Source organism: Heptranchias perlo, chromosome 40 (genome assembly GCF_035084215.1).
Source record: "Heptranchias perlo isolate sHepPer1 chromosome 40, sHepPer1.hap1, whole genome shotgun sequence".
Classification (NCBI taxonomy): Eukaryota; Metazoa; Chordata; class Chondrichthyes; order Hexanchiformes; family Hexanchidae; genus Heptranchias; species Heptranchias perlo.
In genome coordinates, this window is record NC_090364.1 from 649,429 (window position 1) to 673,892 (window position 24,464).

The 24,464-nt window shown below is 43.2% G+C and overlaps 2 protein-coding genes across 3 annotated transcripts in view; one reads left to right on the forward strand and one right to left on the reverse strand.

The window, feature by feature from the left end:
- The window catches only part of LOC137305308 (dickkopf-related protein 3-like), a 42,387-nt gene extending 32,498 nt beyond the window's left edge, over nucleotides 1–9,889 (reverse strand). The window contains exons 1-2 of the mRNA XM_067974153.1: nucleotides 9,640–9,889; nucleotides 2,307–2,441 (exon numbers count right to left, since the gene is read on the reverse strand). Of these exons, the coding sequence (XP_067830254.1) occupies nucleotides 2,307–2,441; nucleotides 9,640–9,705 (201 nt within the window). The 5' untranslated portion in view covers nucleotides 9,706–9,889. The remainder of the gene's footprint in view (nucleotides 1–2,306; nucleotides 2,442–9,639) is intronic.
- Nucleotides 9,890–15,430: 5,541 nt separating this feature from the next.
- Nucleotides 15,431–24,464, forward strand: part of LOC137305444 (transcriptional enhancer factor TEF-1-like) — a 77,265-nt gene continuing 68,231 nt past the window's right edge. For both annotated transcript variants that reach the window (XM_067974264.1, XM_067974265.1), the window contains exons 1-2: nucleotides 15,431–15,599; nucleotides 15,838–15,960. The gene's annotated coding sequence lies outside the window, so the exon portion shown is untranslated. The remainder of the gene's footprint in view (nucleotides 15,600–15,837; nucleotides 15,961–24,464) is intronic.

Below are 24,464 nucleotides of genomic sequence, written 5' to 3' on the forward strand. Positions count from 1 at the left end.
TAGTGTAGTGGTTATGGTACTGGACTAGTAAACCAGGGGTTATGAGTTCAGATCACACTATGGCAAGTTATAAAACTGAATTCAATAAACAATGACCATTAAAGTTGCTTGATTGTAAAATTCCAACTGGTTCACATTGTTCTTCAGCAAAAGGGAACCTCTACACAATCTTGTCTATATATGACTTTAGTCCATAATCTGTGATTCTTAATGCCCTCTGAACTAGCCTAACAAGCCATTTATTTGTACAAATAATTACTACTAGAAGACCCAACTTGTGTGGAGTAGTAGGCCAGTATTGAATAGTAGATCTGTGAGGATGGATGAATATTCCAATTTTTTTCTTGGTTATATATGGGGGTCAGTGAGTGCTGATTGAGAACTTTCCTGCAGGAGAATAAATGGATGGGTAGAGTCCATGATAATGTCTGTGAAAGGAGTGGGATTGAGCCAAATGACATTTTCTAATTCCATACTTTATGTTCTTAAGAGTATTTCGTCAATGTTTATAGTCTTCAATCCCGCTTAAAGTTTTCAATCAGCACACTGTTAACTGCCCCTAATGTGATTCTACTCCATATACTGCGCATTTGCTTGCGTGTATAGGTGGCAACTCTAGTTTCATGTGACCTTTGCCAGTTTTCTACTCATGTCCCTAGCTCTGCTCACAATTGGTTCATAATTCTGGTTAGATCCACACTTTCTGTACCTTTCACCAACACCAGTGTCATGCTACCTGCCAATCTCCATTTTTTTTCACCATGTAAGAACAAGTCAAAAATGTTTACATTATTTTCATAACTTTAGCACTTTGAGTCCCTGAACCATCCTTCTATCTCCTCTTTGAACCCTCTCCAAAACATCTAATAAAAGGTATCATGCCTGAAATTTTTATCTACCTTTATCCATAACTCTTGCTTCAAGAGCCTCCCACACCTGAAAGTGCTGCACATGTAAAGTCTGTCTCACACTTGCGCCTAATTGGCCAAAATATCATGAAACAGCAACAAATCACAACTGAATAATCTTAAAAAAGAGAAAGAAAACCAATCATTTCCTGCTGGTTTCTGCGACCTTAATAACTTGTTTTCTCTCCAAGGGGAGGAGCGAGAAATTTACAAGCAGCTGCCAAACTACAAAAACTTCCCTCAACAACAGTAATTAGCCTCTAATTGACTATTTAGAGCAGTTCTCCACAGGGAATATACTTTATGGCCTTAAACAACATGCCACAATCAAACACAGCTACAGTTTGGCAGTTAAAAGTCTCAACTATGCTCCAGATGCTAGACTACTCGTGAACAATGAGAGGTCATCTGGTATTCCAAATAATATTACAACATGTTTCTATTCACAAATAAATGCCCTGGTGGGGGGCTTGTGCCAGGACCCTCCACATACTGGAGAGTTTGTGGGGGCTGCCAGGTGCATCCCAAAGATGGAGCTTTGCTGAAGGTAAGACCTTTTCAATCTTCAACAGTGGGATTTTGGGTCCTTTGGGACTTCTAGCTGCTACCCTCCAGCAGCAGCAAGAAAATTTCCAACATCAGGAACCAAGAGCACGGCTGGGCATATCAGAAACTGAGGTGAGAGGGTCAGTATTGCCGGCTCCTCTTTCTTTTGCATAACAAGACTGAGCCTGAGCCTATTGCAGGTGAAGGCTGAGTTATACCCATCCAGGAAATCATTCCCCAGATGCTGTAAGTCTCCCTTTTGTCATTCACTCAATTCTACAAGTAACAGCCCATTTTAAACAAGTGTCAAATAACTACACACACATATTTTATATTTCCTACACCAATGTACATTGCCGTACATTTATACATTAAATTCCATCTGCCATTCATTAGTCTAGCATGCTCTTAATTAGTCTACACCTCCCTATACTAGACATCTGGCTTCATATTCAGTAAGTTTGATAATATTGTAAATATCTCCCACATTGTTTGTGATAAGTGTAAACAGCAGGAGATCCAAAGCGGACAGTATTCAAATTCATTTAACAATTTGAAGTTCCATTGTCATACTGAAAAATATTTTCCCATCCACTTTTCTGCCCAATTTTTCAAATTCATTCCTGTTCTAGTAAATACAATCTTGAATAAGACTTTTGAGTCTAGCGCTGTGAAGCCCATTGTACTATATGCGGATGTTTCACAGGCAGAGCCTGGCTACTGATCACAAATCACACATTATATTATAAATCTGTGCAATACCTACAATCCCGAACATAACAGCCTTTATTTTGTTTTAAGAAGCCCTAGTGTTAACCTTTCACCCATTACATCAATATGATCTTTTTTTACCTTGTCAATTTTTTCGTATTTGTGGAAGATTTTGTCTCCAACCAGTTCTTCTTCATTCTCCTCATCATGGTAATTCAAGGGCAGGCTGTCAAAGTCAACCACCTTCACAAAACCATCTGAGTCACTTTTAGCCTCCTGAAATATTGCACAATATTCACACAACAATTAGTATTGAATCATATTTATTGTCTGTGATATCACTGCAAATTTGACATTAATAATTAAAGATGATAGAGTATTTAGTGAATCCTTAAAAGCCAAAACTGAGTGCAAAGAACACCCATCTTATTGAACATAGAGAGCAGCACAGTTTTTTAAACAAACATGCAGAGTCTTAAATACACAACAGGATAAACTCACTCTATTTTCCCCGTTTTGTTTTGAGTAGCATTTCTGAGCCACACAACTAACAGGCATGTAGACAAGCTACTCCTGATCACTGGGAAGTGCGTGCACATGGTCTAGGATTTGTATCCCAGTAGTGTTTCCTCCTTTTGAGCAAGTTTCCACTCAGCATCTCCCCCTAGCAACACAACTGAGATTGGGACTCAGTGGCATGGAGCATCTCATCTATGTTCTACAACTCCACACACAATGTTCTGTCACAATTTTTTTTACATTTCCACAGGGAAATGAAAATCAATCAAAACTCTCATTTTTTGACTAATATTTTTGTTGTACGTTCTGTATCCTCAGGGCCGTAACACTTCAAACGGAACTATTTACTGTTAAATTATGATCCAGGAAAGTGAAACCATAAGAATTCTATATACAGTGATGTATATAACACACACTGGAAAATGCAGCCGGCCAGGCATCTCAGGCTTAACGGTGAGTTTTCCAAATTAAAGAAGTTATATGGGAGAACTAAAATGGCCAAAACTTTATCTCTTTTTCAGAACCTGTTTGAAGAGAGGGAAGATTTCCTCTACCTGTAAGGAATAGTTTATAATTTTGTTATAGTCCAAAGGTGAAATCCCTCATACGTGTTAACTTACATTATAATCATTCTTTAAATAACTTTGACCTGGCATTGCTCACTAATATTGACAGGTTTGGATTAGGGTTTCAGGTAGGTATGTGAGCCCATCCTGCACATATGATAGCACCATAGCAACCTTCATGATTTTAAAAATGGATCCTGGTGCTGAAAAGTGCTAAAGGCAAGTTTTACAGGTTGCCTCAATGAGACCAAAATTAAATCACACAGCAATTGAATCTCCCAGAAATGTTAGGGAACCAAGGGTCCAGTGAGAGGGAGGAACTGAAGGAAACCAGTATTAGTAAAAAAAAGTGCTAGAGAAATTAATGAGGCTAAAGGCTGACAAATCCCCAGGGCCTACATCCCAGAGTACTAAAGGAAGTGGCCCTGCAAATAGTGGATGCATTGGTGATCATCTTCCAACATTCTATAGACTCTGGAACAGTTCCTACAGATTGAAGGGTAGCAAATGTAACCCCACTATTTAAAAAAGGAGGGAGAGAAAAAAACGGGAATTACAGACCAATTAGCCTAACATCAGTAGTGGGGGAAAGTCATAGAGTCATAGAGTTATACAGCACGGATAGAGGCCCTTCGGCCCATCGTGTCCACGCCGGCCATCAGCCCTGTCTACTCTAATCCCATATTCCAGCATTTGGTCCGTAGCCTTGTATGCTATGGCATTTCAAGTGCTCATCCAAATGCTTCTTGAACGTTGTGAGGGTTCCTGCCTCCACAACCCTTTCAGACAGTGAGTTCCAGACTCCAACCACCCTCTGGGTGAAAAAGTTCTTTCTAAAATCCCCTCTAAACCTCCCGCCTTTTACCTTGAATCTATGTCCCCTTGTTATAGAACCCTCAACGAAGGGAAAAAGCTCCTTAGTATCCATCCTATCTGTGCCCCTCATAATTTTGTACACCTCAATCATGTCCCCCCTCAGCCTCCTCTGCTCCAAGGAAAACAAACCCAATCTTCCCAGTCTCTCTTCATAGCTGAAGCGCTCCAGCCCTGGTAACATCCTGGTGAATCTCCTCTGCACCCTCTCCAAAGCGATCACATCCTTCCTGTAGTGTGGCGACCAGAACTGCACACAGTACTCCAGCTGTGGCCTAACCAGTGTTTTATACAGCTCCATCATAACCTCCTTGCTCTTATATTCTATGCCTCGGCTAATAAAGGCAAGTATCCCATATGCCTTCTTTACCACCTTATCTACCTGCTCCGCCGCCTTCAGGGATCTGTGAACTTGCACACCAAGATCCCTCTGACCCTCTGTCTTGCCTAGGGTCCTCCCATTCATTGTGTATTCCCTTGCCTTGTTAGTCCCTCCAAAGTGCATCACCTCGCACTTTTCCGGGTTAAATTCCATTTGCCACTGTTCCGCCCATCTGACCAACCCATCTATATCGTCCTGCAGACTGAGGCTATCCTCCTCGCTATTTACCACCCTACCAATCTTTGTATCATCAGCGAACTTACTGATCATACCTTTTACATTCATATCCAAGTCATTAATGCAGACCACAAACAGCAAGGGACCCAGCACCGATCCCTGTGGTACCCCACTGGCCACAGGCATCCAGTCACAAAAACAACCTTCGACCATCACCCTCTGCCTTCTGCCACTAAGCCAGTTTTGTATCCAAAGTGCCAAGGCACCCTGGATTCCATGGGCTCGTACCTTCTTGACCAGTCTCCTGTGGGGGACTTTATCGAAGGCCTTACTGAAATCCATGTATACCACATCCACTGCATTACCCTCATCCACACGCCTAGTCACCCCCTCAAAAAATTCAATCAAATTAGTCAGACATGATCTTCCCTTGACAAAGCCATGTTGACTATCCCTGATTAATCCCTGCTTCTCCAAGTGGAGACTAATTTTGTCCTTCAGAATTTTTTCCAATAATTTTCCTACCACTGATGTTAGGCTCACTGGCCTGTAGTTCCCCGGTTTTTCCCTACTCCCCTTCTTGAATAATGGTATTACATTAGCGGTTCTCCAGTCCTCTGGCACATCCCCTGTGGCCAGAGAGGTTCTGAATATATGTGTCAGAGCCCCCGCAATCTCCTCCTTTGCCTCACACAGTAGCCTGGGATACATTTCGTCCGGGCCTGGGGATTTATCCATTTTTAGGCCTGCTAAAACCGCCAATACCTCCTCCCGCTCGATGTTAATATGTTCGAGTATATCACAGTCCCCCTGCCGTATTTCTATGTCTACATTGCTAGAGTCTATTATAAAAGATGTGATAACAGAACACTTGGAGGGCATTAACGGGATTGGACAAAGTCAGCATGGGATTATGAAAGGGAAATCATGCTTAACAAATCTACTGGAGTTTTTTGAGGATGTAACTAGTAGAATAGATAGGGGAGAACCAGTGGATGTGGTGTATTTGGATTTTCAGAAGGCTTTTGATAAGGTCCCACACAAGAGGTTAGTGTGCAAAATTAAAGCACATGGGATTGGGGGGAATATACTGGCATGGACTGAGAATTGGTTGACAGACAGGAAACAGAGAGTAGGAATAAACGGGTCTTTTTCCGGGTGGCAGGCAGTGACTAGTGGGATACCACAGGGATCAGTGCTTGGGCCCCAGCTATTCACAATATATATCAATGATTTAGATGAGGGAACTAAATGTAACATTTCCAAGTTTGCAGACGACACAAAGCTGGGGTGGAATGTGAGCTGTGAGGAGGATGGAAAGAGGCTCCAATTTGATTTAGACAAGTTGGGTGAGTGGGCAAGAACATGGCAGATGCAGTATAATGTGGATAAATGTGAGATTATCCACTTTGGTTGTAAAAACAGAAAGGCAGATTATTATCTGAATTGGTGATAGATTGGGAAAAGGGAAGGCGCAACGAGACCTGGGTGTCCTTGTACACCAGTCGCTGAAAGCAAGCATTCAGGTGCAGCAAGCAGTTAGGAAGGTGAATGGTATGTTGGCCTTCATTGCAAGAGGATTTGAGTACAGGAGCAGGGATGTCTTACTGCAGTTATACAGGGCCTTGGTGAGACCACATCTGGAGTATTGTGTGCAGTTTTGGTCTCCTTCTCTGAGGAGGGATGTCCTTGACACGGAGGGAGTGCAACGAAGGTTTACCAGACTGATTCCTGGGATGGCAGGACTGACGTATGAGGAGAGATTGGGTCGACTAGGCCTATATTCACTAGAGTTTAGAAGAATGAGAGGTGATCTCATCGAAACATATAAAATTTTAACAGGACTAGACAGACTAGATGCAGGGAGGATGTTCCCGATGGCTGGGGAGTCCAGAACCAGAGGTCACAGTCTCAGGATACGGGATATGCCATTTAGAACCGAGATGAGGAGAAATTTCTTCACTCAGAGGGTGGTGAACCTGTGGAATTCTCTACCACAGAAGGCAGTGGAGGCCAAGTCATTAGATGCATTCAAGAAGGAGATAGATATATTTCTTAATGCTAAAGGGATCAAGGGATATGGGGAAAAAGTGGGAACAGGGTACTGAGTTAGACGATCAGCCATGATCATTTTGAATGGCGGAGCAGGCCCGAAGGGCCGAATGGCCTACTCTTGCTTCTATTTTCTATGTTTCTAATCTCAGACTTCAGATGACCATCATAAACTGCTCTAATTTCATAGAATCTTACAGCATAGAAGGAGGCCATTCGGCCCATCGTGCCTGTGCCAGCTCTTTGGAAGCGCTATCCAATTAATCCCACTCTCCTGCTCTTTCACTATAGCCCTGCAAATTTTTCCTTTTCAAGTATATGTCCAATTCCCTTCTGAAAGATACCATTGCATCTGCTTCCACCACCCTTTCAGGCAATGCATTCCAGATCATAACAACTCGCTACGTAAAAGAAATTCTCCTAATTTCCCCTCTGGTTCTTTCACCAATTATCTTAAATCCATTGGATTTAAGATTACCACTGGAAACAGTTTCTCTCTATCTACTCTTATCAAAACCTTTCATAATTTTGAACACCTCTATTAAATCTCCACTTAACCTTTTCTGCCCTGAGGAGAACAATCCCAAATTATCCAGTCTCTCCACATAACTGAAGTCCCTCATCCCTGGTACCATTCTAGCAAATCTTCTCTGCGCCCTCTCTAAGGCCTTGACATCCTTCCTAAAGTGTGGTGCCCAGAATTGGACACAATACTCCAGCTGAGGTCTTGCACTTCCTTGCTTCTGTACTTTATGCCTCTGTTTATAAAGCCAAGGATCCTAAATGCTTTTTTAACAGACTTATCAACTTGCCCTGACTCCTTCAAAGATCTGTGTATGTGAACCCCCTGGTCTCTCTGTTCCTGCACCCCTATTAAAATGGTAGCCTCCTTATTCTTCCTTCCGAAATGCATCTCTTCACACCTCTACATTAAATTTCATCTACCCTGTGTCTGCGAATTTCACCATTCTGCTTATGTCCTTCTGCAATCTGTTACTATCCTCCTCACTGTTTACTACATTTCCAAGTTTTGTTCCATCTGCAAACTTTGAAATTATGCCATGTATACCCAAGTCCGGGTCATTAATATATATCAAAAAGAGCAGTGGTCCTAATACCAACCCCTGGGGGACTTCCCTCCAGACCGATAACCGTTCAGCACTATTATCTGCTTTCTGTCTCTTAGCCAGTTCACACAGCAACAACAACTTGCATTTATGTAGCACCTTTAACATAGTAAAACATCCAAAGGCGCTTCACAGGAACGATTATCGAACAAAATTTAACATCGAGCCCCATAACAAGATATTAGGTCAGGTGACCAACAGCTTGGTCAAAGAGGTATGTTTTAAGGAGCATCTTAAAGGAAAAGAGAGCGGTAGAGAGGCAGAGAGGTTTAAGGAGGGAATTCCAGGGCTTAGGGCCTAGGCAACTGAAGGCACGGCCGCCAATGGTAGGGTAATTAAAATTGGGGCTGCGCACGTGGCCAGAACTGGAGGAGTGCAGAGATCTCGGAGGGTTGTAGGAGGTTACAGAGATAGGGAGGGGCGAGGCCATGGAGGGATTTGAAAACAAGGATGAGAATTTCAAAATCGAGGCATTCCTGAACTGGAAGCCAATGTAGATCAGCGATCAGAGGGGTGATGGATGAATGAATGAGACTTGGTGCAAGTTAGGATACGGGCAGCAGAGTTTTGAATGAACTCAAGCTAGTGGAGGGTGGAAGATGGGAGGCCAGCCAGGACAGCATTGCAATAGTCAAGTCTAGAGGTAACAAAGGCATGGATAAGGGTTTCAGTAGCAGATGAGCTGAGGCAGGGGCGGAGACGGGCTATGTTATGGAGGTTATTACACCATTACATCACTTGAACCCTTGAATAAGCACTATTGTCTAACTCACTAAGCACCGCTTCAGTATCTTAAAGTTAGTGACAATAAATAGACTTTTAAAACAGTGGGCTATCTATGTACTGCTCATGTTATTATGAACTGGGCACACTGATTTTGTTCACCCTCATTCTGATTTTTAAAACAAATAGTTTGTTTTTGTAGCTATTTAACGGTAACAATAGTGATAGTCGTGGTAGGACGGCCCAGCTGCTTTATGATGTCACGGGGAAGCTGCCGTGACATTGGAGCAGCTATTGCGAGGTCATAAAGTGGATTTTGTTGTCGACAGTTTAGATTTAACTGAAAAATGATGACTCGTGGTCTAATCAAGGGAGATAGGTGGGAGGCTTGAGGTAATAAACGATTCCAACAAGGTTGTTAACTATAGGAGCCCTCTCAGTGGAAATGATGCTCTCCTTCCCCATATCTGTAAAACAAAATAAAAATGGATGTCAACAGTGCTTAAATTAAATTCAGATTATTGCATAACATAGTAATAGTACTATACTAAGGTTAACCATAGCAGCAATTTGGGAGTAAATCCTTCCAAACATTAAACATGACTGCCAAAACCAGAAACTGATTGTTCTGCTTTCAATGCGTTTGTTTCCAAGATTTAAAATATGATTTATAGTATAGAGACTGAGTCACTACCCCTTTCAAATGTTATCTAAGTCACTCAGCTATATGGTAAAGTCCTTGATTTTGGTTTTAATTGTAATTGTTATTTCACTCCTGAGACAGATTTTGTTACTTTCGATTTATGCCCTGGGATGACGATAGCTGTAATAATACTGTAGAGCAAATGGTACTCCACTGAGGAGACATTACAGCCCTGCTGCTCCATTCTTCTTGCACCCCACGCCACAGCAATTTCGGCATCCTGACCTTCACAGCACTATTCCTACAGATAACGGTAGAAAGATTGAAACGTCTCCGGCTCACCTCTTTCTGTCCCGCCGTCTTCTCTGTGTCCATCAGAAAAATCTTTATTCCCTGCTTCCCTTTCACTTACCAAGGCGGCAGGAGCGGCTGTAGCGAAGAAGGGCAGGCAGAGAAATAGAGCCAAATACAGCATCATTGCTTGTCCAGCAAAAGAGTTACCAGAGGTACACGAGTGTCTGTTTACTTCAGCACTTCGCGTGGCTTTTCTCCGGGTTTGAATGATGCACCTTGGTCTGGGTTCCAGAATTAAACAGAAGAGAAGCTGACAGCTCCCGCCCGTCCCCCGTCTCTGCAGATCTCTCCTCCCTCCAGGCCGGGCTTGACGTGACAGAGGAGGGACTCAACAGGTCTCCTAGCAACAACCATACACACAAAAGAGATCAAACAGCAAATCATGCAGAGGAGACTAACTAACTGATCTGTCCATATCTTTGCCCATATCTTGTACCCTTTATCTCTTGTCAGTTGCATTTTATTTTAGTTTGCAGGGACTTCGATTACAGGGTAAAGAATATTATGTATTTATTATAATAAGTAGATATTAATCGATCTGCTGAGGTGTTGCACAGGAGGGAATGAAGACCAAGTGTTATCTTCAAGTAAAAAGGGGTGGGGGATAATTGGACCAGAGTGCATAGATGTAATTGAGTCCCTAGTTTAAAGTCATATATTCTGTCCTTATTTTTATAATACTTTGACAAAACTTAGGGCAATTTGGGAAGCGGAGAAGTGGAGTTGGTTGCAAGGTGGGAGTAAGAGGAGCTGGGAGACACCAAACCAAGGCACTGCAGCCCCGCCACTGGCAGGAGGGTATCATTACAGCATGACAAATTTGTATATGCAGTCTCCATTATAAATGTGCACATAGACATTTATCAAGGAAAAAGTTTACACAGTAACTACTTGCAGCAATTATATAAATAGTATACGGACCAGTAGGAGTTTTTCAGACTGGAGGGAAGTATACAGTAGTGTTCCCCAGGAATCAGTATTAGGAGCACTGCTCTTTTTGATATATATTAATGACCTGAACTTGGGTATACAGGGTGTAATTTCAAAGTTTGCAGATGACACGAAACTCAGAAATGTAGTAAACAATGTGGAGGATAGTAACAGACTTCAGGAGGACATAGACAGACTGATAAAATGGGCAGACACATGACAGATGAAATTTAATGCAGAGAAGTGTGAAGTGATACATTTTGGTAGGAAGAATGAGGAGAGGCAATATAAACTAAATGGTACAATTTTAAAGGGAGTGCAGGAACAGAGAGACCTGGGGGTGTATGTACACATGTCTTTGAAGATGGCAGGACAAGTTGAGAAGGCTGTTAAAAAAGCATATGGCAACCTGGGCTTTACTAATAGAGTACAAAAGCAAGGAAGTTATGCTAAACCTTTATAAAACACTGGTTAGGCCGCTGCTGGAGTATTGTGTTCAATTCTGGGCACCACACTTTAGGAAGGATGTCATTACCTTAGAGAGGGTGGAGAAGAGATTTACTAGCGTGGTACCAGGGATGAGGGACTTCAGTTATGTGGATGACTGGAGAAGCTGGGGTTGTTCTCCTTAGAGCAGAGAAGGTTAAGGGGAGATTTGGTAGAGGTGTTCAAAATCATGAATGGTTTTGATAGAGTAAATAAGGAGAAACCGTTACCAGTGGTAGAAGGGTCGATAACCAAAGGACACAGATTTAAGGTGATCGGCAAAAGAGCCAGAGACGACATGAGGAAACTTTTTTTTACGCAGCTAGTTGTTATGATCTGGAATGCACTGCCTGAAAGGGTGGTGGAAGCAGATTCAATAGTAACTTTCAAAAGGGATTTGGATAAATACTTGAAGGGAAAAAATTTACAGGGCTTTGGGGAAAGAACAAGGGAATGGGACTAATTGGATAGCTCTTTCAAAGAGTCAGCACAGGCATGATGGGCTGAATGACCTCCTCCTGTGCTGCACCATACTATGCAAAATTACTACTATGAGATGGTAGTATGACCGGTATTATTGTTTTGCAGAGTTCTAGGTGGATCTTGAAGGTATTGATTGGAAGATACAAGGGACATCTGTCCCAAAGTTTGACTCATATTGCTCCCTAGGCATCCAGGATAGTGTGTGGAAGAAACTAGCCCATGGGGCATCTCCCTGTCTGAGACTAGCCCTTAGGGATATCTTCCTGTGTGAAACTAGCCCATGGGGATCTCTCCCTGTGTAAGACTAGCCCTTGGGGGTCTCTTGTGTGAGACTAGCCATGAGGGTCTCTCCCTGTCTGAGACTAGCCCATGGGGGTGTCTTCCTGTGTGAGACCAGCCCATGGGGTCTCTCCTTGCATGAGACTAGCCCAAGGGTATTAATGGAGGCTTGGGGTGGCATTGCCTGGGAATATTGCAGGAAAAATAAAAATCAAATTTCCAATAAAGTTATTGATTTTCTAGCATGTGTGGAAGAGTGTACAATAGTACACATTCACCTGGCTCGGCTTTCCTTCACTTCTTCCTAACCGCTTGCTTGATTTTTGAACTTTGACCTACTGCTCCCTCCAGTGGTCTGGGTAAGATGTGTCACAGCGGTGGCAATCAATGCCAGAGTGTGAGTGACAGCAGCTCGGGCACTCAAACTCACGGCTGGCCTGCAGTTCAGCGGCTCCAGTTATCAAGTTGCTGTTCATGCCTCCATACCTATTCCCCTTTCTACTTCTCCCACTCAGAAACCTTCACCCTCCTTGAATTTTGCTTTTTTTCCTTACTTATTATCCTTTTCTATGACTTGCTCTTTCCCCTTTTCTATTTTCATTATCTTTTCTTTGCTCTCCATTTCTTTCTGTTTAGCTTATTTGATAATTCCATCTCCATCTCTGTCCATCCATCTCTCTTACTTACCTCTACTCTTTCTCTCAATATTCCACTTTCTCTTTTAGCTCCAGTTTTGTATATCTTTCTTTTTTCCCCCATTTGACAAATTCCCTTAGCCGATTGCACCTGAAGCCGAATTAAAGGGCTTTTTTCTCACGTTGTTTGAAGATCTTTTTACTATTTTCACAAACAAATTTCTTTTGCATTTTCGACATGCACTTTTATTCCGAGAGATCATTTTGCTGAAAATGGAAGAATAGCATCAGATTTCTTAATTTTCCTCCATATTTTCTGTTCCTTTTAACGGAAGTGGGAAATCCTGACACGTGACAAAGATATTTTCTGTTACTATTTTACATATTTTAGCAATGTAAAATCTTCTAGTAAAGATTATAGAGGTTTCTTTTAAGAAGGGTACATTATATACTCATTCATATCAGTCAGTCTGCTGCTCTACCGATCTGAGGGACAAAAGCTTACCTCTGACTCTCTGTGGGTATGAATGGGGGACTGTGATTATCTGACTCTGTGGGTATATTTGGGGACAGTGATTATCTGATTCTGTGGGTATGAATGGGGGGCAGTGATTATCTGATTCTGTGGGTATGAATGGGGGGCAGTGATTATCTGATTCTGTGGGTATGAATGGGGGGCAGTGATTATCTGATTCTGTGGGTATGAATGGGGGGCAGTGATTATCTGACTCTGTGGGAATGTCTGGGGGACAATGATTATCTAACTCTCTGTGGGTATGTCTGGGGGACAGTGATTATCTGACTCTCTGTGGGTATGTCTGGGGGCAGTGATTATCTGACTCTGTGGGTATATCTGGGGGACAGTGATTATCTGACTCTCTGTGGGTATGCCTGGGGGCAGTGGTTATCTGATTCTGTGGGTATATCTGGGGGCAGTGGTTATCTGACTCTCTGTGGGTATATCTGGGGGCAGTGGTTATCTGACTCTGTGGGTATGTCTGGGGGCAGTGATTATCTGACTCTCTGTGGGTATGTCTGGGGGCAGTGATTATCTGATTCTGTGGGTATATCTGGGGGCAGTGGTTATCTGACTCTCTGTGGGTATGCCTGGGGGCAGTGGTTATCTGACTCTGTGGGTATGTCTGGGGGCAGTGATTATCTGACTCTGTGGGTATGTCTCGGTGATAGTGTGTTTATACTTGTTTCTCTGTCTGTGTAACATTCCTTGATGAGAGTGGGATCCTGATTTCAGTCATGTGAAGTATAGGTGCAGTACCTGGCCTGAGTGATCAATCTTCATTTGTGGAGTGCGACGGTGATTGCCAGCAGTCGAGGGAGGTTATTTGGGAGGAGACGTTGTTGGTGGCCCACCATTAAATCTTTGTCTGCCCTCATTTAGGGAGTGTTGTTTGGCAATGATTGGGCTATTACTTAAGGGGGTAAGTAAAAATGGATGCAAGTAGCAGAAAAGATAGCAAGCTGGCTACAAAACAGAAAACAGGGAGTAGGAGTTAAACGTAGTTACTCAGACTGGCAAAAAGTGGGAAGTGGTGTTCCATATGGATCAGTGCTGGGACCACTGTTGTTCACCATTTACATAAATGATTTGGACTCAGGAATTGGAAGTACAATTTCAAAATTTGCAAACGACATCAAATTGGGGGCTGTATTTAATACTGAGGAAGATTGCAACAAAACACAGGAAGACATTAATAAACTTGCAGAATTGGCAAATGAATTCCAATATAGATAAGTGTGAGGTGGTACATTTTGGTAGGAAGAATAAGGAGACCACATACTCCATGGAAGGTAAATCTTAATGGGGTAGAGGAGCAGATGGATCTGGGGGTACAGATACACAAATCACTTAAAGTAGCGACGCAGGTTAATAAAGTCATAAGAAAAGCAAACTAAGCACTGGGGTTCATTCTAGAGGGATAGAATTGAAAAGCAGAGAAGTTATGTTAAACTTGTACAGAACCTTTGTTAGACTACACTTGGAGTACTGTGAACAGTTCTGGCCTCCATACTATAGAAAGGATTTGGAGGCACTGGAGAAGGTGCAAAAAAGATTTACTAAGATGATACCAGAACTGAGAGGTTATGCCTCTCAGGAAAGATTGAACAGGCTGGGGCTCTTTTCTCTAGAAAAGATAAGACTGAGGGATGACCTGATAGTGGACTTTAAAATTAAGGGTTTGATAGAGTAGATGTAGAGAAGATGTTTCCAATTGTGGGGGAGACCAGAACTAGGGGCCATAAATATAAAATAGTCACTAATAAATCCAATTAGGAATTCAGGAGAAACTTCTATACCCAGAGAGTGGTTAGAATGTGGAAGTCGCTACCACAAGTAGTTGAGGCGACTAGCATAGATGCATTTAAGGGGAAGCCGGATAAATGAGGGAGAAAGGAATAGAAGGATATGCTGATGGGATTAGATGAAATAGGGAGGGAGGAGGCTCCTGTGTAGCATAAACATCAGCATGGACCTGTAGGGCCAAATGGCCTTTTTCTGTGTTGTACATTCTATGTATTTTTTCAAATGTCCTCCACAGTCAAATAGCCTGTCTGGGCTCACACTTGAAGAATGGGCCCCTGGCTGAGATACTGGATGGTGCCTGTCAGACATGGAATCTGCACCCCAGGCAGGCCCGGTTCCCTCGGGAGAGGATTCAATTTTAGTTCATTCGTCTCATAGCTTCATTTCATTCTCTCTCCTTCCACTCATGTCTTATTTTCTCTCTCTACCTCACAGCAACCTGTAAACCCAGCGCTCAAGTTTCCACACAGTAAGGAGAAAATAGACTCTCATCCAACATTCTAGGCATATTTTTGTGTTAATCCCTTTCAATCCTCAGAAAATCCCAATAAATTGATATTAAACCCACAAATCCTCACCAGAAGCATCGCCTTCTATTAAGGGATCCCTCTTGTCTTCAAGTTTGCGGCTTTTTAGTGAATTAGAAAGTGAAATTCTCCCCGAGGAGGGTAGGTGAAGCCGGCAGCTCCTCCTCCACTGACTCATCGCGTTAATTTCATTCCAGCCGCTCATTCCTGAAATTTTTCCTGAACCTGTCACCCATCCAGCTTCCAAAATACTTCATCTACAAAAATCCAGCTTGGAAAAAACGCCCTAGACAGCCCCCCAAAAGCGGCCAGCTTGTGCCCGGCTCTCGGCGAGCTGCCTCTCCGTTTATTAAAGGTAAGTTTGGGTTCACTCAAACTTTCTTCGCTCCCAGTTGTTGCTTTGCTGAGACAAAGGCAGAAATGTGGGTGGCTCGGGATCGCTCTCATTTCTGACATTTTTGTGCTCGAACTTCCGCATTTAAGAAATAAATCTCAGCTCCATCTCTCTGGACTCATAGCCTGCGAGTTGATGGTTAAATAAATATTAAATTCCTTTTCTCTTCACTTAAGATTCATGTGTTATTTTTGTTTAGGGAGAGGAAGCAAAACGCGTTTGTTCACCCGTCAGAGTTTGTTAAAAAAATTAACACAAAGGGTTGTGCAAACCAGGCCAGCATCTGAGATTTTTGCCTCTACTCATCAAATATTTCTGATTTGTAAGTAACGTTTGTTTTATATTAATTATTAAGAAGTTTTTTAAGTGTATTATTGTATACCCGTCCGCGAGGGGAGGGGGCGGTGAGAAGAGCTGGCTAAGCGAAATCTGACCCGCCAATGTGACGGGATCTCTTTCCTTGTTCGAACACAAAACAAGCAGAAAAAACTTTTAAAACTTTCCTGGTACTTTTCCAAACGCCAGAATGTGCATTTAGATGCAATGTAGTGCATTTTAGTATGTTGTATTCCTGACACGAGGACCATACAAATAGCTCTTTATCCAAGCTCTTTAGATATAGATATATTTCTAACTGCAGGGGTTTTAAACTATTAACTTGTATTTCAAAAACAAAAAATCCATGTGGGTATTTTTGGAAGAACTTTTTTTAAATTGACACAAGATGTTTGATTTAAGGAGCCAACTTTAACTTTATTATTAAATGTTTTCATATTTTGTATTTTATAGAATTCAGAGTGCGGTGAAATAATAAATACTTTGTTGGGAATTGATCTGGTCATTTCAAATATGTCCTGATTCTGACCCCCCTGCCCCTTCCACTGACCTGCGTGGATCAGATTTCTCTCCTAGTTTGTTGAAGTGTGATGTTTGCATCAGCTTCCTCTTGTGTTTAAGGGCCAGTTGTCCTGAGGAGCAATCACAGCTTAGTCTCAAATTATGGGTATTTTAACCAGTATATCCCATGCCATCTCTTCCATTTGTACCCTATCCTGTTGCTTCCCTTTTTTATTCTATCCTATGTCTTTCTATTCTATTCTGTCCCATGTATTTCTTTTACACGCTATGCAGGGCCGGTGAATGTATCATTATCTAAAATGTAATCTAGGTATCCTTCAGGGTCCTGCATCATAATCTGACATCCTGGAATCTCCTGTGTCACTCAGCACTAATCCACAGTCTACTTTTGTTTCTGGGTACAGTTCTGAGGGTGGCAGTGGCTCTCCAGTATCTCACATAGTGACCATTTGTGATGTGTGTGCCTAGAAAGTAAGTGTTGGCAGGCTATTTGATAGATAGATTCACATAGATAGCATCACAGCCAACCCTGATTCTGTTCTCCTGATGTCCAATCACAAACTTTCCAGCAGGAGCATCTGGAGAATGATCAGTAATAGAAAGCCCTCCCTCATTAGGGGAGCTGGTGCTAATTGTAGCATCCTTACCTCTGCACCAGTTGAGATCTACTAAGTTAGCACTATCTGGGAATGGTATGTGAGGTACATACTATCCACTAGGTGCTGCATTTACCCACTGAGCCATGCAGAGGGCCTCAAGTAGTAGGAGTCATGCCAGGCTTACAGCTGTAATCAGGTCTTCACAAGATAGTTACGGGTGAGGAAGGCCATTCGGCCCATCTTAGTTGATCCATCCTTTGTTGGCCATGTTGAGTTTTGAATCTTCTAAGACTCCTAAGCCTCTTTTGTCTTAGCCTTGGCCCTTTGATGCCATTTATGGAGTATATGTGTCATTTATTTTTTCTGCTTATGTCCAGTACTTCACATTTGTCTATCTAGCTGTCAGCCTTGGCTCAGAGGTAGCACTCTCACCTCTTGAGTCAGAAGGATGTGAGTTCAAGTCCCAGTCCACAAACTTGCACACATAATCCATGCTGACACTCCAGTGTAGTACTGTCGAAGAAGAGCAGGGGAGTTCTCCTGGTTTGCTGGACAATATTCATCTCTCAACCAACATCATTAACTGGTCATTTATTTCACTGCTGTTTGTGAGTTCTGTATGACTACAAAAAACAACAGTGACTATGATTCAAAAGTACTTCATTGGCTGCAAAGTGCTTTGAGACATCCTGAAAAGTGCAATATAAATACAAGTTTGTTCTTCTACATTAAATTTCATCTGCCATTTTTCTGCTCACATACGTATTCTATCCAACTAATTGTGTATTTTCTGAGCTGCTTGCTCTGAATCCATCGCCTACTTTGCATTGAGTTTCTGAATCCAGATCATTGATGTACATTAGAAACAATGGTGATCCCAACACCAAGCCCTGCCCCCCCAATTCCATACTTCCCCTACACCCACCACACCCCCACCCAGTTATAACTCCTCTAATCAATACTCAGTGTTTTCTACTCTTCTGCCAATTTCCGATCCCATGTTTACCCTGAATCCTAATGCTTTGAGTTTAACCAGAAGCCTTTTGTATGGAACTTTGATAAATGCCTTTTGGAAGTCCAGGTACTCCGAATCAAAGGGCTTACCACAGTCTACTTGGGTTGTCACTTCCTTGAAGAAATCAAGGAGGTTAGTCAGGCAGGATCTTCACCTTCCGAATCCATGCTGATTGCTCCTAATCAGGTTTGCTCCTAATCATTGATTCCATTATTTTACACTGAATAGAAGTAGGATCTTGGGGTGCAGCTGATGAACAAACTATTCAGTTTTCACTCTTTGTGTTGCTGCCTGAACCCCTTGGGTGGATCCTTGCAATGTCTTCAGGAAAGTGTCCAATATCCTTTGTGTATTTATACCAAAGGTTCTACAGCACATGCTGATGGAGGTGTTGGATACACTGTTTATGTTACATTTAATGGGTTAATGGAGTCTCCTTTGGGAAATTTTCCAGTCAGGCTGGACACCTTGAAAAACTTTTTTTGACCGAAACTCAACATGATGGCATTAGTGCAGTTTGAATTTCAGCAGATGTTGTGTCCATTACACTCACTAAGGTTTGCAATTCCAATTTTATTTTGAAAATTTGTATAAATATAAGCTCTGCTTTTACTATCAAATCGTGGTCTATTGCTTCAAGGTAAGTTTTTTTTTATTATTCGTTCATGGGATGTGTGCGTCGCTGGCGAGGCCGGCATTTATTGCCCATCCCTAATTGCCCTTGAGAAGGTGGTGGTGAGCAGACTTCTTGAACCGCTGCAGTCCGTGTGGTGAAGGTTCTCCCACAGTGCTGTTAGGAAGGGAGTTCCAGGATTTTGACCCAGCGACGATGAAGGAACGGCGATATATTTCCAAGTCGGGATGGTGTGTGACTTGGAGGGGAACATGCAGGTGGTGTTGTTCCCATGTGCCTGCTGCTCTTGTCCTTCTAGTTGGTAGAGGTCGCGGGTTTGGGAGGTGCTGTCGAAGAAGCCTTGGCGAGTTGCTGCAGTGCATCCTGTGGATGGTACACGCTGCAGCCACATTGCGCCGGTGGTGAAGGGGGTGAATGTTTATGGTGGTGGATGGGGTGCCAATCAAGCGGGCTGCTTTATCTTGGATGGTGTTGAGCTTCCCTCGTGTTGTTGGAGCTGCACTCATCCAAGCAAGTGGAGAGTATTCCATCACACTCCTGACTTGTGCCTTGTAGATGGTGGAAAGGCTTTGGGGAGTCAGGTGGTGAGTCACTCGCCGCAGAATACCCAGCCTCTGACCTGCTCTTGTAGCCACAGTATTTATATGGCTGGTCCAGTTAAGTTTCTGGTCAATGGTGACCCCCAGGATGTTGATGGTGGGGGATTCGGCGATGGTAATGCCGTTGAATGTCAAGGGGAGGTGGTTAGACTCTCTCTTGTTGGAGATGGTCATTGCCTGGCACTTATCTGGCGCGAATGTTACTTGCCACTTATGAGCCCAAGCCTGGATGTTGTCCAGGTCTTGCTGCGTGCGGGCTCGGACTGCTTCATTATTTGAAGGGTTGCAAATGGAACTGAACACTGTGCAATCATCAGCGAACATCCCCATTTCTGACCTTATGATGGAGGGAAGGTCATTGATGAAGCAGCTGAAGATGGTTGGGCTGAGGACACTGCCCTGAGGAACTCCTGCAGCAATGTCCTGGGGCTGAGATGATTGGCCTCCAACAACCACTACCATCTTCCTCTGTGCTAGGTATGACTCCAGCCACTGGAGAGTTTTCCCCCTGATTCCCATTGACTTCAGTGTTACTAGGGCTCCTTGGTGCCACACTCGGTCAAATACTGCCTTGATTTCAAGGGCAGTCACTCTCACCTCACCTCTGGAATTCAGCTCTTTTGTCCATGTTTGGACCAAGGCTGTAATGAGGTCTGGAGCTGAGTGGTTCTGGCGGAACCCAAACTGAGCATCGGTGAGCAGGTTATTGGTGAGTAAATGCCGCTTGATAGCACTGTCGATGACACCTTCCATCACTTTGCTGGTGATTGAGAGTAGACTGATGGGGCGGTAATTGGCCGGATTGGATTTGTCCTGCTTTTTGTGGACAGGACATACCTGGGCAATTTTCCACATTGTCGGGTAGATGCCAGTGTTGTAGCTGTACTGGAACAGTTTGGCTGGAGGCGCGGCTAGTTCTGGAGCACAAGTCTTCAGCACTACAGCCGGGATGTGTCGGGGCCCATAGCCTTTGCTGTATCCAGCGCACTCAGCTGTTTCTTGATATCACGTGGAGTGAATCGAATTGGCTGGAGACTGGCTTCTGTGATGGTGGGAATATCGGGAGGAGGCCGAGATGGATCATCCACTTTGCACTTCTGGCTGAAGATGGTTGCAAACGCTTCAGTCTTGTCTTTTGCACTCACGTGCTGGACTCCACCATCATTGAGGATGGGGATGTTTGCAGAGCCTCCTCCTCCCGTTAGTTGTTTAATTGTCCACTACCATTCACGACTGGATGTGGCAGGACTGCAGAGCTTTGATCTGATCTGTTGGTTGTGGAATCGCTTAGCTCTGTCTATAGCATGTTGCTTCCGCTCTTTAGCATGCATGTAGTCCTGAGCTGTAGCTTCACCAGGTTGGCACCTCATTTTTAGGTACGCCTGGTGCTGCTCCTGGCATGCTCTTCTGCACCCCTCATTGAATCAGGGTTGATCCCCTGGCTTGTTGGTAATGGTAGAGTGAGGAATATGCCGGGCTATGAGGATACAGATTGTGCTGGAATACAATTCTGCTGCTGCTGATGGCCCACAGCGTCTCATGGATGCCCAGTTTTGAGCTGCTAGATCTGTTCTGAATCTATCCCATTTAGCATGGTGGTAGTGTCACACAACACGTTGGATGGTGTCCTCAGTGCGAAGAAGGAACTTCGTCTCCACGAGGACTGTGTTGGTGGTCACTCCTACCAATACTGTCATGGACAGATGCATTTGCGACAGGTAGATTGGTGAGGACGAAGTCAAGTAAGTTTTTCCCTCGTGTTGGTTCGCTCACCACCTGCCGCAGGCCCAGTCTGGCAGCTATGTCCTTCAGGGCTCGGTCAGTAGTGGTGCTACCGAGCCACTCTTGGTGATGGACATTGAAGTCCCCACCCAGAGTACATTGTGTGCCCTTGCTACCCTCAACATGGAGGAGGACTGATTCATCAGCTGAGGGAGGACGGTAGGTGGTAATCAGCAGGAGGTTTCCTTGGCCATGTTTGACCTGACGCCATGAGATTTCATGGGGTCCAGAGTCAATGTTGAGGACTCCCAGTGCCACTCCCTCCTGACTGTATATCACTGTACCGCCACCTCTGGTGGGTCTGTCCTGCCAGTGGGACAGGACATACCCAGGGATGGTTGATGGAAGAGTCTAGGACGTTGGTTGAAAGCTATGATTCTGTGAGTATGGCTATGTCAGGCTAGTCTGTGGGATAGCTCTCCCAATTTTGGCACAAGTCCCCAGATGTTAGTGAGGAGGACTTTGCAGGGTCGACTGGGCTTGGTTTGCCGTTGTCGTGTCCGGTGTCTAGTGGTCCGTCCGGTTTTATTCTTATTATGACTTTTCGTCGCGAGATTTTTGCAACTGAGTGTCTTGCTAGGCCATTCCAGAGGGCAATTGAGAATCAACCACATTGCTGTGGATCTGGAGTCACATATCGGCCAGACCGGGTAAGGACGGCAGGTTTCCTTCCCTAAAGGACATTAGTGAACCAGATGGGTTTTTACGACAATCCGGTAGTTTCATGGCCACCGATACTAGTTTTTTTTAATTCCAGATTTTTATTTAATTAATTGAATTTAAATTCGCCAGCTGCTGTGGCGGGATTTAAACTCATGACTCCGGATTTTAGTCCAGGCCTCTGGATTACTGGTCCAGTAACATAACTACTATGCTACCGTACCACTAAGTTTAAGACAAAGAGGCAGGTTCAAACTCAATAGGCAAATTTAGGACTGATGTCAAGAAGGTCTGCATTATACAAACCGAGAACAACTTTAGTGTAGTGGAGGCAAAAGCCTTTGAATAATTTAAGAGTCAGCTGGATGCAGTGACTGGGGAGACTAGAGATCTAGGTGGATGTGCTTGGACTAGCTGAATGACCTTCCTCATTTGTATCAGTCTTCTGACTGATGTTGTAATTGTCCACCCCCACAATGTGTCATTTTTTTATTAGCAATATAACTTTTCTTTAGTAATTGTGATAGTTGGATATGAACATGTATTTTACAGTTCAGTTATCACTGGAACTTCAGTAAAGTGTAACTTTGGTGGTGCGTGAGATTTTCATTCTTTTTTCGCTTGAATGTAAAACAGCCAGCAATACAGTTCTAGATTCTGTCCTTCCAAATTTGACACTGCCCTGGACACTGGCAGCAGCATAACAGGTGACATCCTCAGATTTTTTATTAAGCATATTACTCTGATACATAGAATAAAGTGTATATTATTCTGATAATTCTATAAATGAAGTATATTGTCCCAATAATAGTGAATGGGGAATAATTACTCCAATAATATAAACAATAAGGACCATATTACTGTGATAATACAATAAATGGGAATAAAGAGTATATTACGCCAATAATACATGAAATTAGTATATTACCCTGAAAATTCAGTAACCAATAATTAGCATGATAGCCCAATTATACAGTAAATGGGCAATAAGGAATATATTAATCCAAAAATTCAATAAACTGGGCATAAGAAATCTGATATTAAAATTTAACAATACAGCAGATGAGGAATAAGAATATATGAAGATAATGATAATGATACATTACCCCGAAAATACTCCCCTTGCTGGTCAGTACTTTGCGAAAGCTGTTAAGGTGCACATTAGTTCAGAGTTCAAATTTAGAGAATTGTAGAATTCCACAATTGCAGAAGCTGGCATCCAGATTCCAGGTTGAAATTATATCTTTGCCCTTAACTTCTCTTTTGGAGGAAAAGGAGTGGTTCTGTACGAGAGTCAGAATTCTGCACCCATCTTTTATCCCCCCCAATCTAATTCGAATTGGAAAAGTACAGGCCAGTGCTAAAGCTTGGAAATATTCAACTTAAATTACACAAAGTGGGAATAAGTAGAAGCCAAGATGAAAATCTTGCAATATAAAATCCTGATACAACAAGTAGGGGCCACACGTCCAATTGTGGACTGGACTGTCCAGTTTCTGAGTGTGTCTAAAATCTCCCAACATATAAACTAGACACCAAAACCTAGATTTTCCAATCGGTGTTATAATAATGGAAAATGGAAAATCCTGCCTCAAAACTGACTTTTTAAAATGCAAATGCACATTCTGATGTGCATGTATCAGTTACTAGAATTTTCAATTGTTTTTCACCATCAGTGGAGCAAATATCCTTAACCTTCACTCCATCTGCCCTTATTCTGCCCACTGTCCTGTTTTGGCTAAGGTCAAAAGTACTGACTCGGTTACAGGTTATAAATGTGCCCTGACCTATTGCTAAGTATTATTGACATTTAATAAAGTATTTTTTGAGAGATGAGTTAGATTTAGCCCCAGTGCAGGCTTCAGTTCTGTTTAATGTGTGCAAGGCTGAGCCAATTTTTGTCTGATTCCAAACCATTACTAACAGATAGTAAATCCATGGCAATTGCACATCAAACATCAGATCCAGAACTAAACAGTGGCACCATAGTGACAAAATGCTGACATCATAAGCTTCTACGCAACCTCTGCTGGTACTTTACCATTGTATGAAGCTGGAAGCTGGCAGAAGCTGCTATGTTACAAGTGCTCTGATGGGACAGTGGGCTGTTTATACTTGCTTACGGTTGCAGCTTTTGGTTGGTTTAATCCTTAAAATCTCTACACTGAGCCCAGCAAATTCTCTGACTGCTGTTTTGTTTTCTTTTCTTCCGCCCTTCCCTTGCTAGGGTATATTTTCACACGGGCACGACGCCTTCCAGTATCTTGCCCAAGTGACCGTTCTTCATGTGTGAGCACAGACAGTGAATGTTGGCAGGCCAGTCCACCCCCCAGGGAACATCAGAGCCAGGCTCCAAGCTCGCTCCTATCCCCATCCACTGGCAGCAACAAACCTCGCAGTTAACTGCAGCAGCACTGCTGCCATTCACTGCAATGCGCGCCACTGAAGTGAGTAGATTTCAGCTGTGCCTTGGACTGCAGCTTGAGCTCAGCCTGCAGTTTAAATACCAAGCAGCCTGCTGTCAGAGGGCGTCAACAATTCTGCCACCCAGGATGGCAATGTAAATGCAAGGAGCTGGTGCACAAACGCTGTTCTCCTTCCATCTAAACCATGGAAGTGCCTCTGCTAGGACATTAGGAGAGCCCTGAGGGCATTTCCATAGCATCGGGACTGGGGGTC